This window comes from Aythya fuligula, chromosome 5 (genome assembly GCF_009819795.1).
Source record: "Aythya fuligula isolate bAytFul2 chromosome 5, bAytFul2.pri, whole genome shotgun sequence".
NCBI lineage: Eukaryota > Metazoa > Chordata > Aves > Anseriformes > Anatidae > Aythya > Aythya fuligula.
The window spans coordinates 1249472-1263832 of NC_045563.1; the positions used below are offsets into that span (position 1 = coordinate 1249472).

The 14361-nt window shown below is 50.0% G+C and overlaps 1 protein-coding gene across 1 annotated transcript in view; it reads left to right on the forward strand.

Moving 5' to 3' along the window:
• The first annotated feature begins 206 nt into the window (after positions 1-206).
• TOGARAM1 (TOG array regulator of axonemal microtubules 1) overlaps positions 207-14361 on the forward strand; it is a 39047-nt gene continuing 24892 nt past the window's right edge. The window contains exons 1-4 of the mRNA XM_032187838.1: positions 207-662; positions 9568-9724; positions 11132-11266; positions 13099-13395. Coding sequence (XP_032043729.1) covers positions 207-662; positions 9568-9724; positions 11132-11266; positions 13099-13395 — 1045 coding nt within the window. The remainder of the gene's footprint in view (positions 663-9567; positions 9725-11131; positions 11267-13098; positions 13396-14361) is intronic.

Genomic DNA, 14361 nt, shown 5'->3' on the forward strand with positions numbered 1-14361 from the left:
CCCTGCGTGTGTGTGGTGTGTGTCTATGTCTGTGTGTGTACTCGCCCCCCCCCGCAGCACCATGGTCGGCTCCGCGCATGCGCGGCCCCTCAGGCAGCCCCTTGGCGACGGCGGCGTGCGGGCGGGCGGGGCGTTGCCGGGGGCGCCCCCCCCCCTCCTCCCCCTTCCCCGCCGCTCCCCCATGGCCGCCGCCGCCCGCCCGCGCCATGCAGCGGCCGCCGGGCCCCGCGGGTGACGGCGCCGGGCCCGGGAACGGGCAGGGGCAGGGGCAGGGGCAGGGGCGGGCTCGGGCCCTGCAGGAGCTGCAGCGGCTGCTGGCGGCGGCCGAGCCGGCGGCGCTGGGCCGGGCGCTGAGGCGGGAGCGGCGCCGCCTCCTGCTGGGGCTGCTGCGGGCCAACGGGCCCCGGCCCCTGCCCCTGGCCCTGCCCCCGGCCGGGCACAGCGCGGGGGCCGACACGGGCCGGCTGCTGGCGGGCAGCAGGGCTCGGAGCGCGCACGGCTGCTGCGGGCACCGCAACACCGACAGCCTGCGGGCCGCCCGCCCGGCTGCTGAGCGAGGAGGGAGCCCGAGGAGAGTCCTGAGCGCCAGCAGAGGGAGGAGCAGGCTGCCGTGGGACGGCGGGGAGGGAGGCACCATGCCCTCCGCCAAGGGCGTGCAGCAGGTGCGTACCGACAGCCCCGGGCAGCTCCGCTCGCAGGGGTGTCCGCGGGAGGGTTTGGCAGCTCTCAAAGGTGCGCTGGCTGACAGGCATCTCTGAGCTAGGGCTAACTTCTAATGTAGCCGGACTGTGACCGAAGCTGGCGCAGTTTGGCAGCGTACCTCTGGTACAGCTCGTGGTCTGCCAGGTGTGCCTGCAGCTCTCAGGCTGATTCGGCTAGGAAAAACCTCGGTGAGACAGAAACAGTGATTCTGACTGGCCCAGGTTCTGGTTCTAACACTGACCCTGTTGGCATCCACGCCTGGAAGGAACCGTTGATAAATTAATTCCCTTCCAGTTGGGCAGTGGCTCTGCTCTGTGACATCTGGTTTCGATATCCCCGCACATAAGAGCTGGGGCGTGTGCTGTTTCCTTTAGCTGCACGGGTTTAATTCAGCATCACTTGGTCTGCAGCGAAGGAGTTACTCTAGAATTACTCAAACTCTGTCACTGAGCAAGAGGCTCTTTAAAGAAAATTGGAAGTTGGCTCAGTAGATTTCCTCGCTGCCATGTTTACGTATTCAGAATTTAATTCTCAGTTGCTTAGTAACTTGCTGCTGTCATGGCTGAGATCACGAGCAGTGACAAACGGTGTTCCTGCGTGAAGGGCAGGCTTTCCTGAAGCCTCACAGCGCAGGGATGTGAGCTGTCATCATTGCACTGTGACAACCTGGAAGGAGTCTGTGCATTTCCTGGGGTACACCGGTACCAAAGGCAAGGCCTCCCCTGGCAGCAGCTCGCAGGGCCAGGAGGCTCCTGGGGAACAGGTCTGACCTTTTTTTAAATCTTTTTGCACACGTGCTTGTGTTTATCCATGTGAACTGGGTGGACTGCCCAATGTTTCACCCCTGGAGGGAGGAAGGGAGGGAGAGAAGGCGATTAATGTTTGGTTTGAGTTTCGCTGCATACGTGAAGTCGTTAGGAACGGTGTGGGCTCGAGTTTGAGCGGGGAAGTAGCCGCGTGTTTGAGGCTTCAGGCCAGGGACAGTGAGGTGGGCTGTCTGTGGGGTGACAGCCTCGACGCTGCTGCAGGAACGCTTCTTAGACCCTGTGAATGTTTGTAGCTGTAGTGGGGTCTTCATGGACCTAAACCCCACCTCGTACTACTGGGGTGGAAACCAGTCCCACTGCCAGGGAGCTGGCGTTTCTTTTCTTTCCTCCTGGGAAAACTTTGTTCAGTTGTGTAGCATCATGCAAATACCTCAGCGTAAAATTTACGCCTTCCTGTTGGGATCATCTTTATTCTTCCATCCTTGTGTGCAGTGCCGAATGTCTCGCCTTGTCCATCGTTATGAACAGATGTAGAACTTGAGATGGTGCCAGCTTGTTTTGCAGAATTAGACCTGAATCGGTTTCAGCCTTTCTTTGGTGACCGCATCGTTCTAAACTCAAACCAAGGAACTGCTGGGGAACTGTGCAGGTTGCTGGCCCCAGCCTGTTTTCCTCTGCGGCGTGTGGGGGCCTTAAGCCATGAGATTACCGACTCTCACTTTGCTTTCACTGCTGCCGTGTAGTAGGAGGACACAAAAGTTCTTCTGCAGGGAGCAAATAGTGTTTGTCATCTGCTGTATGTATTCCCTTGTAATGAGGTGGGGTTTTTGCATCTAATGACTTTTTCGAAGACATCCTGTGCCTCTTACAGATGCTGTTTGTTCTTGTCTCTTCCCTCTGCTTTCTGCCTTGTTCTGTTTCCTTCTCACTTCCATTTTATGTTGTTTTCTTACATATTTAAGTTGGTAGAAAGCAGATCGGTAGCTGTGAGGTGTCAGAATTTGAAGACTTCATCTGTTGCCCTCTGCCAGAGGAAACGCGTTAGTGCTGCTTTGGCACTTACTTGAAAGACGCCTGAATACCCAGAACCCTCCAGTTATCCAGAATTCCTTTTACCCTGACGTGTAACTCCTCTGCACGTAGCTTTGTGCTTGCCTGCAGGTAAGTACTGATGAGAATAACATCTGATGTCATGTCTGATAGCATTTGGAAGTTGCCACTTTTGACTTGGGCATAAAAGAACATGCTGCTGAAATGCCAGTAGCCTTACCAGCGCGTTCTCGAGGTGGTGGTTCACCTGGTGCCAAAACGTCAGGGGTGTTGTGCCTGTAGATCTGGAAAGTAATGCAGTGCCGCAGCTAATGTTCTCATTCAGTGGAAAAATTGAAAGATTTGGTTCAGTCCATGTGAAAATGCAAACTGCTTCTTCCCCAGCAGGCAGTTAGAGGAGCACCGTGCTGGCAGGCTTACGGTTTGGCAGTTACCCTTCAACGGGCTTGTGCGAGCTGTGATGTTAAAAACTGCAGTGGATTAACAGCTGCCCACCTGCGAAGCTCTTTCAAGACATACTGGGACAAATGTGAGTGGAGCGTGGCTCAAGGAGTGGCTTTGCCTCTCTGTCCAGTCCCGTACCAGGACTGCGGGGGCTGCCATAACCATCGTGCAGCTCCTGGATGTAAATCCCTTCACCCGTTGTGCAGCTCTCTCTCCAGCACCAGGTGTTTAGCTGGTGCTGGCAGCACCCACTGCCTCTCAGAAGTGCTGGTGGTGCTCAGATTGTCAGCTTCCAGGATTGCCTCGTACCCGGACAGCTGTGCAGGGAAGCTGTGGCTGTAGGGATGTGCCGGTGAAAGGGACAGGCGTCATTTGATGTAGCTGCTGCATCTTCCCCTCTGTGTGGAGGGAGCGAGCAGCCTTGTTTGCAGAAGAGTTCTGTGAGGGAGGCTTGATGAGGAGGTTAACCAGATGCCGTTCTTCATCGTGTGTAAGGGAGAGAAACAGAGTGGGGATTCATTGTAGTTACCTACACAGTAATTGCTTAAGCAGCCCCATTGTCAATGGGGAAAGTGCAATCTGGAGAATCTGGAGGGCCGTCTTGGTGGCCAAGGATGTAATTTAAGATGACATGAACTGTTTTCAAAACTTTATCAAGACCTAAATCTTATTGAGTGGCTCAATCTGCATTTCCTCTAATGGGAGCGTAAAGAACACCGTGGTGTCAGCACTGCGATACTTCTCTGATCGCTGCGGGTTCACGGCTTTGTTTCCCCGTCTTCACATCCCGATCATTTACCAATCTGACCCTGCTGTTAACCTGTCTGAATGGATTGTGAAACTCTCCAGGGCAGGGGACCATCACCTTATCTGGCTTTCTGATACTTTCCTGCAGTATTTGCTGGCTTCTTGACGGTGCTTGTTTATGTACGCCCGTGCCACAAAATGACGTTTGTCCCACGGCATGTGTCTCTGCGTACAAATAGGTGAGCTGTGCTTTCCCCTAAGCCACACTGGGACCGGAGAACTTGGGCAGTGTTTCCTGTACTTGAAGATTTTCCTCATTAGCTGAGAAATTGCAAAAGCTGTATAAATAAAGTCCTTTACCCCAGGGCATTTAATGAGCAAAGAGATAGAAAGGCAGCCCCGTGTCTCTTCGTTACTGCCTGCTTTTAGTATGGTATGTCATGCATAAAATGTGTGTACTTGTTCAAGTAAATGTAAAAAAAAAAAAAAAATTAATTATTAATTCGGACATTCCTTTGAGATGAATTTGTTTAAAAATTAACTTTTGGAGTCATTCTGTGGCTGAAAGAATGCATGAAATTAGCTTAATCTTTAAAGCTCTTTTTCTACTTGTATTTTTAAAGTCAGGTGACGCTGTGATTGTCCAAGGCCACGTCTAGACTTTGCTGATCAGATAAGATAGGGAGTTAAATGTGTAGGTTAATGTGTACTGGGCATGTGAGGTAGATAAAGCACACTGCCTCTGCCACTGTGTCTACACACGGCTTCCGTGGGCGATGTTAACTGGCTCGATGGGTGAAACGCTGCCCTGCAACCTCGGAAGTGCTCTGACAGTGCGTTTGTTTCATGCCTGCTGCGAACTTGGGGGGTCAGTGATGCTAGCAGGATTCACACGGCCAGTCTGACTGCGGTGTGCTGCCCACACAGCCCCTCAGGGCTTGCAGCTCTCCTGCACAGATCTGTACTGTGCGGGGCTGAGGTGTGAGCGCAGTGACACAGCCTGTTGGGATCGCCAGCTGAGGCACCACGAGCTAGCAGGGGTTATTTAACTCCAGAGGTGCAAGAGCAGGGCTTCTCGCTGCTGAATTTGCACGAGGCTGCAGCTCTGTGCAGCATTACAAGCCGGCAGCAAGCAGCTCGGGAGCCTCAGACGCTTCAGCTGCCGGCACCTCAGCCTCGGGGAATGCCCTGGTTCTGTGCTGAGAGGGGAGGAGAGGGGAGGGGAGCCTGCTCCTGGCCTGCGGCAGAACAGCACAGCAAAATGGGATAGCTCAGGGCCACGGGGCCTTCCTGGGAGCCCTGCTGGGAGCTGTGCCGCACGGTGCCTGGCCGTGGGACGCACTTACAGAAGGTGATGCTGCCGGGGGACACGCCACCCCGCTGGTAAAAAGGGCACTGAGTAAAGCATTTGTAGCGGTCTGTTCAGTCTGTGAGCCTCGTGCCGTGACAGCTGCTGCCCTGTGGCTGCACAGCCTGACTGCGCGCCTTGGTGCTTCGTGTGTTGGGCGTAAGGCTGACAGCCGAATCGCTGCTCCTACAACCCCAGCTTTTTGTTTTTCTTTCTCTCCGAGAGCAAAACCCAAGTTCATCAACTGAAGCATAATTACCTGTGTTTCTGTTTCTCATTCCTGGCAGCTGCACACATCTGTCACAGCTGTGGCCCAGACCGGGCCCTTCAACTCTACCCGCTTCTCAGCCCAGATTTTGGGTGGCCCCTGAGCTCCTGGTGCTCACGTTGGGCAGAGCTCATTGCTGGCACCACGCAGCTCACGTCAGCAGGCTGAAGCCTCTCTGGTTCCAGCTAAATCAATAAAGCTCTGTCTGGTTTGTTTTTGTTTTTAGCACCTCTGATTTTAGCTTCTGCTGCATACACCTCCAGGAGCCCTGTGACAGCAGCAGTGGAGCACTTTTTGTTTGCCAGAGATGGAAAATGTTTGGCAAAACAGGGCAGTAATAAAGAGCTTAGCCCCATGGATTGTTTCCTTCGTACTTCAGAAGGGTCCTGTTCCTTTCGAATTGCGAACAGGCAGAGCCAGGCTTGGGAGGATGGATGTGATCTGTAAATCCCGTGGGTAACGGTCTCTGGGTCTGTCCAGGTGAACGTTCTCTCTCTGGAGGTGCCGGTGCATTACGTCTGCTGCAATTCCGTGGTCTCCGGGAGCTGTAAACAATTCCAGGCTGCGGCAAGCCAGAGCCTACCCTGAGGGAAATGTTCAGGTTGTTTTCTGTGGGACTCAGCACGATCTGCTAACTGGGCTTCTGGGTGCTGGCTTTAAGAAATGGAAATTAACCCGCTGTAACAACACATGATACATTCACAAATCATTTCCCAGCTCCTCATGCCATTCCTGGGAGGTCACACACGTGAGGTCTGGGTGGCGTTGGCAGGCCCTCTATTCCCTTTTAAACTCGAATCTTGTATAATTCCAGTTTAAGCAAATTATCAGAACAGAAACACTCTTTAGGTTTTAGGTACAAAGTGCTATTTATAAACTAAAAGCGACAGCCCTGCTGACAGCAGGAATGAAACTTGCTGCCCCAAGGGAGCGAACGCTGCGCTGGGGGGTCCTCGGCAGTGTCTGGTCGCTGCCTGCTCCTGCTTGCCCTGCAGACCAAGTGTGCTGTGTGTAATGCAGAATTACCACAGGAGAAAAGCTCCCTTGCAGTTTTTCCCTGTAAAACCTACCTGCTATCTCAATAATATATCTAAATAATATCTAAGATTCCTAAAAAATATCTGCTGCGGGTCACCGTGCCCGCAGCTGACAGCAGTGCCCTCGGGTGGGGCACCAACAGCATCCGAACGCTTTGCTGAGGTTTTACGCCGTGGTGTGAACCACCCCTGAGCTGTTCTCGTGTAGCTGCAGGTTTGGCTGTCCGCGGGGGGTTTTGTTGGAGGTGTCAGCCTCTGGGAGGTGAGCTGTGGTTTTCCTGGGGGCTGGGGGAGCATTTTGGAGAAGCACTGCTGTACACTCGTGCTCCTGTTAGTGCATCCTCTTGCTGTGATTGCCCTTGGTGTGCGTCCAGCCGTCAGGACTTGGTTCCTGTTCGCGTTTCTGGCCGTGGTCTGACCGAGGCTTGTCCCTCCGGCTGGGACCCGGCTGCGCTCTCCCATTGCAGGCGGGATCCAGGCCGACCCCTTCAGTGCCTCGGCTGCTGGAGCCTTCCCTCACTGCGAGCTTCCAGCTGAGCTTTTATTTCCCTCAGCATTCCACGTGCGAGTCCAACCTCAGAAACCCAACTGGAATGCTCAGGCCTGCGTGAGCACCGTGTGTGAGGGCGGACGGTGAGATCAAAAGTTTTCAGCTTCTGAGCGCTTCGGTGGGGCTGCCTGGCAAGGGACCAGAGACACGGAGTCGCTGTGCCGATGGCCCTGCAGTGCATTACAATAGGTCAGGGCATGCCGTTCTGTCACCAACACCGGATTTTTGCCTATTTTTTAACCACAAAGACCTCCCAGGATCAGCGCCGCTGCTGGAGCTGGGGAGCGGTGTCCCCGCGGCCGTGCACCTTGGCAGCCAGCACGGAGACAAACAGCTGGGCTTTGTGAGCTGCTCGGGGATTTAAAGAGCAGGCTGGAAATACAGCCAAATTGCTGCTTTGCTTATTTATTCACTGCTAACAGGTACCGTGTGTGAGTTATTTTTTCTGGTTGTAAGGGAGGAGGCACTATGAGAGGGAGCAGAATTAGGAATAAGTAACCTAAAAGTTTGGGTTGTGGAGTCCTGCTTTCAAGAGGAGTCTCGTCGGTAGGGGGTGGAGAATTGATTTCTTTGGGCTTTTATGTGATTTTGTTGAAATTCAGAGATTTTTGTCTATGTTCCATCACCATAAAAAATCTATTTTTAGGATATTGTGTGACAGACCAAATGCTGTCATTATGTACAAACAGTTAGAGCATGCTCACAGCCACTCTGCTCGTGTCATCACCCTGCCTCCTCAAGCGCTGTGCCTGGCCCTGTTTTACTTTGCCATGCTTTTGTGAAACCCCATGGCAATATTAAACACATTATGAAATTAATTTTTAAGCTGAAATTGGAACAGCTGCTGCGGAGCTGACAGAGCCTTTTCACTCAGGACACGGTGACCTGGGCAGCTCCTCGGGGTCCCCCAGCGTGCCTGCAGCACTCACAGCTGCCCGCTGCTCCTGGCAGGGCCCTGCGGGGTGCTGGGGGCCCTGTGGGGTGTGGGTGGCCCCGTGGGGTGCTGGTGGCCCTGCTGGCCCTGTTGGGAGCCTGGCTGAGCCCCTCTGAGGGATGGGTTCGTGGGACGCTGCAGCGCTGGCAGCTGGCGGGGCCAGGCTGCGAGCCGAGCGCTCAGGAGCTGGTCGGCAGTCACAGCTTCCTAGGGAGAGATCGTGTGTTGAGCCCCCCGGTCTCAGAAACCGTCTTTAGGGTGAACTGAGACCTTCAGTAAAATCTAAAAAGAGCACTTTTTTCTTTTTTTTTTTAAGTGAATGCAGCTCGTCCGTGCTAGACTGCAGCGTCTCCGTTCGCACAGAGGGAATATTGAGCGGGGCGTCAGGCTTTCCGTGACGCTGTGCTGGCTGATCCTGGATAAATATTTCCTTTTGGTTCAGATTTCTGGTCTGACCTCTGGAGCCTTGGCTGCGAAAGGGGAGAACGGAGTTAATATAGCCCGGAGATGATTTTAATTACCGATTTTAATAATTAAAGCAGAGAACAAGAAGCCTTCAAAGCTTGATCTTTTCTTTCCTAAGTACATTACTCAGTTTTCCTTTAACTATAACTGGTTCTGATTGCAGGGTGCTGATACCACTCAGTGCAGCCTTCAGACTGAACCTGAAGCGTGCTTCTTGCACAGCTCAGACAGCCCTTGCCTATTTAAAAAGTTACATAGCTTAATGGAAACCAAAAACTTTATATTTGTTAACTCTTTTTTTTCCATTTTTTTCTTGAGTGTGAAGTGTCAGCCAGTATTGGAGTGAGAGCTGGAAGCTGACTAAAGGCTTTCAAACACTTCAAGTACTGGATGGCTGGGGAAAGAAAATGTTCATCCGAATGCTTTGCATTTAAAAATGAGCTGCCTTGTGTTAGCAGAGCAGCCCTGGTGGTTCGTATGGCTGGGCCCTGGGCTCAAGGCCAACTTTGGAGTTTTATAAACAATTCTGCCAGCCTTTCTGTGCGAGTGGCCTGGATTTTTGAGCTGTTGGCTTGGCCGTGCTGCTTCGTGTTTGGTTCCATGACAGTGAGAGGCTGTGCATCTTGCTTTTCTATCTTTATTAAAGGGCTAGGTGGGGCTGTTTAATGAGTGCAGACGGAATTGGACACTCTTTTTTTTAAACTTAGGTAACGTTTTGGGTCTAGGTGATTATTTCTCACTTTTTTTTTTCTTCCCCATTTTATTTTGCTGTCATTGTTTCTGTGTGCTTAGTGTACATTTTTTGGTATAGACTTATGTTTGTAAATCCAGCAGGTCTGGGTGGATGTACACGGCTGTAGCTCAGACAGCCTTTGCCATCTGGGCTACGTCTGTCACTGACCTGCTTTGGCTCTGAAACGGGGCCTCAAGCCACATTTAGCCAGCAGCCGAGGCTCCGGAGCTGTGTGTTTGGCCTCGGGGTGCCCGGCCTGAGCACTGGGGCTGTGCGAGGTGGGCACAGGGCATCGGGGTGACCTTCAGCACGTGTGTGCAGGGCAGCGGGGCTGGGCAGGCACCCGAGGCCCCTTCTGCCCAGGGGCTCTCAGTTCAGCCCCTGGTGGGGCCACAGCCCCCAGCACAGGCAGAGCGAGCGGGGGGCTCGGCTGGGGGGTGGTGGGAGCAGTTCTGTCTGTGGAGGGCAGAGCCGGACGCCTGTTCACACAGCTTTGTTTCTTTATTTTCCTTTCTCCCGCAGTTCCCTCCATCCAGTGACTTCCTTCATTCTCCAAAGCTGAGGCCCTCTCAAGGAACGCCAGGCAGTGAGGAGTTATTTTTTAGTAGAAAAAGGCCGCCGAGGAATTTGTTTCAGAACAGCGTAGATTTTAACTCTGAGCATTCTGCTGTTTGTGCCGGTAAGTACTGACAGAGATGCATGCTTGGTCTGCCACTTACAAAACGGATCTGTAAGAACCTGAGCACAAATTTATAGCTTCATGATATGGTTAACCATCTGCCGATTAGTGGGTTCGTTATTTATTTTCATTTACTCTGAAGAATTGAGTAGCAGGCACAGGGCTCTGCCTCCAGCTGCAGCAAGCTGCAGAAGCCCCGCTCGTGCTCGTGAAGAAGCGCGCTGCCCCTGACAGCAGGCCTGCTGTGCACAGAGCTGTGCTAGGTTACGTGCCTCCGGCAGAGTTCATGGGCCAGCCTCTTCCGCAGGTGGCACTGCGTTATTGCACAGTGAGACCAGACAGCAGTGGTGTGGTTTTGTGACCAGACGTGCTGAACAAGAGGGCTTGGGAGATCCCTGGAACAGAGAGCTTCCCGCTGCTCTTGCAAAATGAGGAAAAAGTGTCATTTACATCAGCAACACAGTAATTCAGTCTGTTTTTTTTTCACACTGTAAAATACAATTTGAATCACAGATAAAGAAGAAGTCACAAAGAGACAGAATTTTACCAACTTTTCATCAAGAATGCACTGTTGGCTAGAGTAGCACTGATCAAGAATCAGTTGACAGTGAGTGTAGGATATTAAACACCAAACCACAAACCAGACAACATGTTCAGAAGGTCATACTTACGTGTGTGGTAGGCTCTTCAGAAGACCTGAGCAGTTCATATCTAACATAGATTTACTTTTCTGTTGTTTTTGTTTTGTTTTTGATTGTGTAAACAGCTAAGGTAGAGAGCTGTCTGAGGAGTGAGCTTTGAAGGTGGTTTTAAAGGATATAAAGTGTCATGGTATTGAAACACAGCTCTGTAGAAGACTGTAGGTGTAGTGCTACACTTAATTCATGCTTAGCAGTGATTTGTGTTTTGATAGCCGAAGGCATATGAAGAGGCTGGGCAAGACCAGACCTGATTTATTCCCTTCCCTTGGCAGTAGGTTATATGCCCAGTGTTGTTTGAGGAGCGCTGACGTGTGTGGAATGCAAAGTTCACTCACGTGTTCTGCAAGGGGTGGTATCACACTAAAGAAATTCTCTGTATTTTGGGGGTTTAAGGTATTGTCCTCCCTCTGTTGTCACATATTTAAAGAGGTGATTGTTCTGTGTTTGTTTGTCTGTCTGTTTGTTTGTTTGTTTGTCCGAGTTGGAGGAGTGCCCTGAAGGACAGCCAGCCATTCTTCTCATTTGTGCCTCTGAGCAGCATTACGGGGTTGCTTAGGAACTTCTCAGTTCAGAACTCAGTGACTAGTTAGGTTTTACACTGCAAGTTAGACAGTGTCTTCCTTCCCTGTTACATATTACTGTACGTGTTTTGTTAAACACTGCATGTAAAGTATTTATCTAGTTTTTTGTGTTTTTCTTTTGAAAGGTGCTATGGGCTCTCACCAGCCGCATATTTCAGGGAAATGTGGAACACTTGGATGCACACAGACACGTGGGAAGAGTGGTAGTGTGGACTCTGATTTACAGTTTTTAGGATTAAATAACGGTCAGCAGGACAAAGGTATATGGATTTTAACTGTCATAAGTCAGTGCATGTCACTTGGGAAATGTCTCTTCCGTGCTGCCTTAAGAAATAAAAACAATTATCAAAATGTTGTTCTGTCCCTACGCAAACACATTCATGCCTTGCTCCTGTGAGGTGGTTTTCATTTGTGGTCATTTGCAACCCTTTGATACCTGACGGTGTCACTGTGCTAGATAAAACGTGGTACTGTAACAGAAACTGAACTTTTTGGGAAAATTTATATATATATATATAAATTCTCACTGTCATTGCTCTGATTGCCCCTGAAGCCCTCAGTTAGCTGGCACCTGCCTGGTGGGCTCTGGGCAGTTTTACTGGGCAGGTTTGCAGGGCAGTGCCACGTCAGGCCATTCTTGCTGCTAGTTTCAGGAGTGTGCCGTAACCCTGCAGGTGTAGGCTGGGGTGAGTCAGGACCTGCAACGTGCAGAAAATTGGCTGTTCATAAGTAGTAATAACAGTGAAAAGACTAGGTGAGCGCTTCGTGAAGGAATAGCCTCACTGTCCGGAGGAATGGGTGGCAGAGGTACCAAACTGTGGACAAAGCTGCTCGGAGGGGTCGGGCTGTCTGGCTCCGGCTGCTGGATGAGCGACAGGCTGGCAGCCTTCCTGCAGGATGTGCAGGAGCTTCATTCGCTGAGGTTACTGCTCACCGCTTACGGGCTCTGCATGCTGTGTTCTTCCAATGCCTATGGAAAGACAGGAGAAAATTTCTGTGTGCTGCTTGCCTCTAACTACAGGGCCGATCTTCTGTTCTCTTCCCCTCAGTCCTCACAAGGCTGTCAAGTACTTCGACGTACTTGCTGATTTATTCTCTGCAAGCAGATCCTGTGCCAGCAGTTATTGTCACCTGAGCCTTTCTCCACCCACACCGGGCTTAGTTTTCTTGGTGTCACTGCCCTGGGACAGCCAGGGAGTGCTGGGATGCCGCAGCCTGGGGAAGCAGCAGGCGCAGAAGACAGAGACCTTGGAGCTGTCTGATTTGTAAATGACATCTTTGTGCTGTAACAATAACTAAAGGCATAATTGAATGGTCTGCGGAGTGGCGCAGATCATTAACAGGTTCCCCAAACCAAACTCACCATCACTTGCTCTCTCTCTTGGGCTGTGCTTTCCCATTCTTGTTTGTGGGGCCGTGCTCTTGGTAAGGTTGCTGGAATTGTCCAGCTTAAAATGAGCCTTTCAGAAGCTGTCAGGAGCATTGTTAAAACTTGTTCTCTTACTCATTTGCCATGGGTAAAAGCATGAGTGTATGTGGGAACAGTTCTGTTCCTGGTATTTTTGAGGTATTTGCATTTCATGGAAAAGAATTAAAACAGCCTAGTTCTAAATCTACCTTCATCTTTCCATTTTGATCTACTGATTTCCAGGAAATGTAATTTTGGGGTTTTATTTTAAAAGAAGTAACATTTATAACATCTGTGTTTATTTGTGCTCCTGTATCACTGGATTTTGAAAGCTGTGTTTGTAAATTTTATGCAATGCAGACTTGCGATACAGAGCAGCAAGCAGCAGGGCTGCGTTCTGTCATCTTGAATGATTCTTTTTTAAAAATATAATTAGTAAAACATGCCTGCAAAGCAGCTTAGGCTCAAACTTGGTTGATCAAATGCAGAAAGAAGGAAATTGATATTTTGAGGGAGGATGCAAATTGCAGCATTAAGTTAGCTGATTTGTACATGACTGCTTGGGTAAAATGCTGACGTTCAATTCTGAATGTGCAGAGTGTATTATTGCATTAGAAATTACTATTGTAACATCTGTCAAAGAGGGCAATTACCTCAAATACCACTCTCTTTTTCTTTGCTCAGTCTGTGCCAGCCTAAATTTTTCCAGCAAGACCCAGAGAAGTTTTTGCAATCAAGCAGAACACACGTTGTCCTTCCAAGGTCCTAATGCGAGCCAGGGGGCCTTCCTTCTGCCGTCCTACCCTCTGTCATCTCCCAGGACCAGCCCCAAGCACGTCTCCTCGCCAGCTGACTCTCCAAAGAAGTCACAAGATAATACCATGAACTTCTCAAACTCCTGGCCTCTCAAAAGCTTTGAAGGACTGCCGAAGCCTAGTTCTCAGAAGCACCTTCGTAGTCAAAAGTCCAGAGACAATACAGGTAGGAATGCTGCCAATATGTTGAGAATGGATTGCAGGTTTGCATGTTGAGTGACTTCTAGCAGTAGTCAGAAAGCTTACAGGTAAATTGGGACTCATGCAACACCCCGAATGTAATTAGAAACGTTTTCTACCTGCTCTAGTCTAGTCATATCACTGGAGGCTTCTTTTTAAAAGCAGCATCTTTGCATATTGGTAGTTTGAAGTACTGAAATGTTTCATTCCTTTTGTCTTTTAAGTCTGTGGGATAAAAAATATGCAACAGCTCTGCTTTTTCTATTAGGAAAACAGGAATATTCCTACTCACTGACATCATCAGTGAAAAACTTACCAACAAACTAAAAGAAAAACAGATCCCAAAATCTAGCACTTTTAAGGAAAACCCATGCAGGAAGGCCTGCTACTTTTAATGCTCAGAATAATACGTGTACAAGAAAATACTGCTCATTGCATTTTGCTGATTTACCTTTTTTTATGCATTTGGGAACTGATGTCTCAAATTTCTAGTACTTGGAATAGCTCTTTAAATTCTGGCTACAAGCAGCTACATCTCCAGCTAGTGGAGTCTGTGCTGATTTCATCCCAATTTACACTGACAGCTAATGGCAGAGGCTGCTGTTTGTGGTCTGATTTCTTCCGTCTTTGAAGACCTCACGTACACATCAGTTACTGAAATAGTTTTAAGCTCATTTAGTTACAAGTACTTAAATAATTTAGCTGATTAGAGCAATGTTGACAGTTTTTCCAATTATGAATGTTATAAAAATAAAGTTGGGCAGGGAATCAATATTTAGTTTGTGTGAGAAATATATTTTCGTGTGTGTGTGTGTGTATTTATGCATACACGTGAATACAGGTATAGATGCATACGTAAAGGGAGTTCAGTGACATCAAGTTTTAAATACAAGAAAGTACTTTTTTAATGCTCATTGTGGAACTGATGACTGCAGGCTGCAGTAGAAGCCAA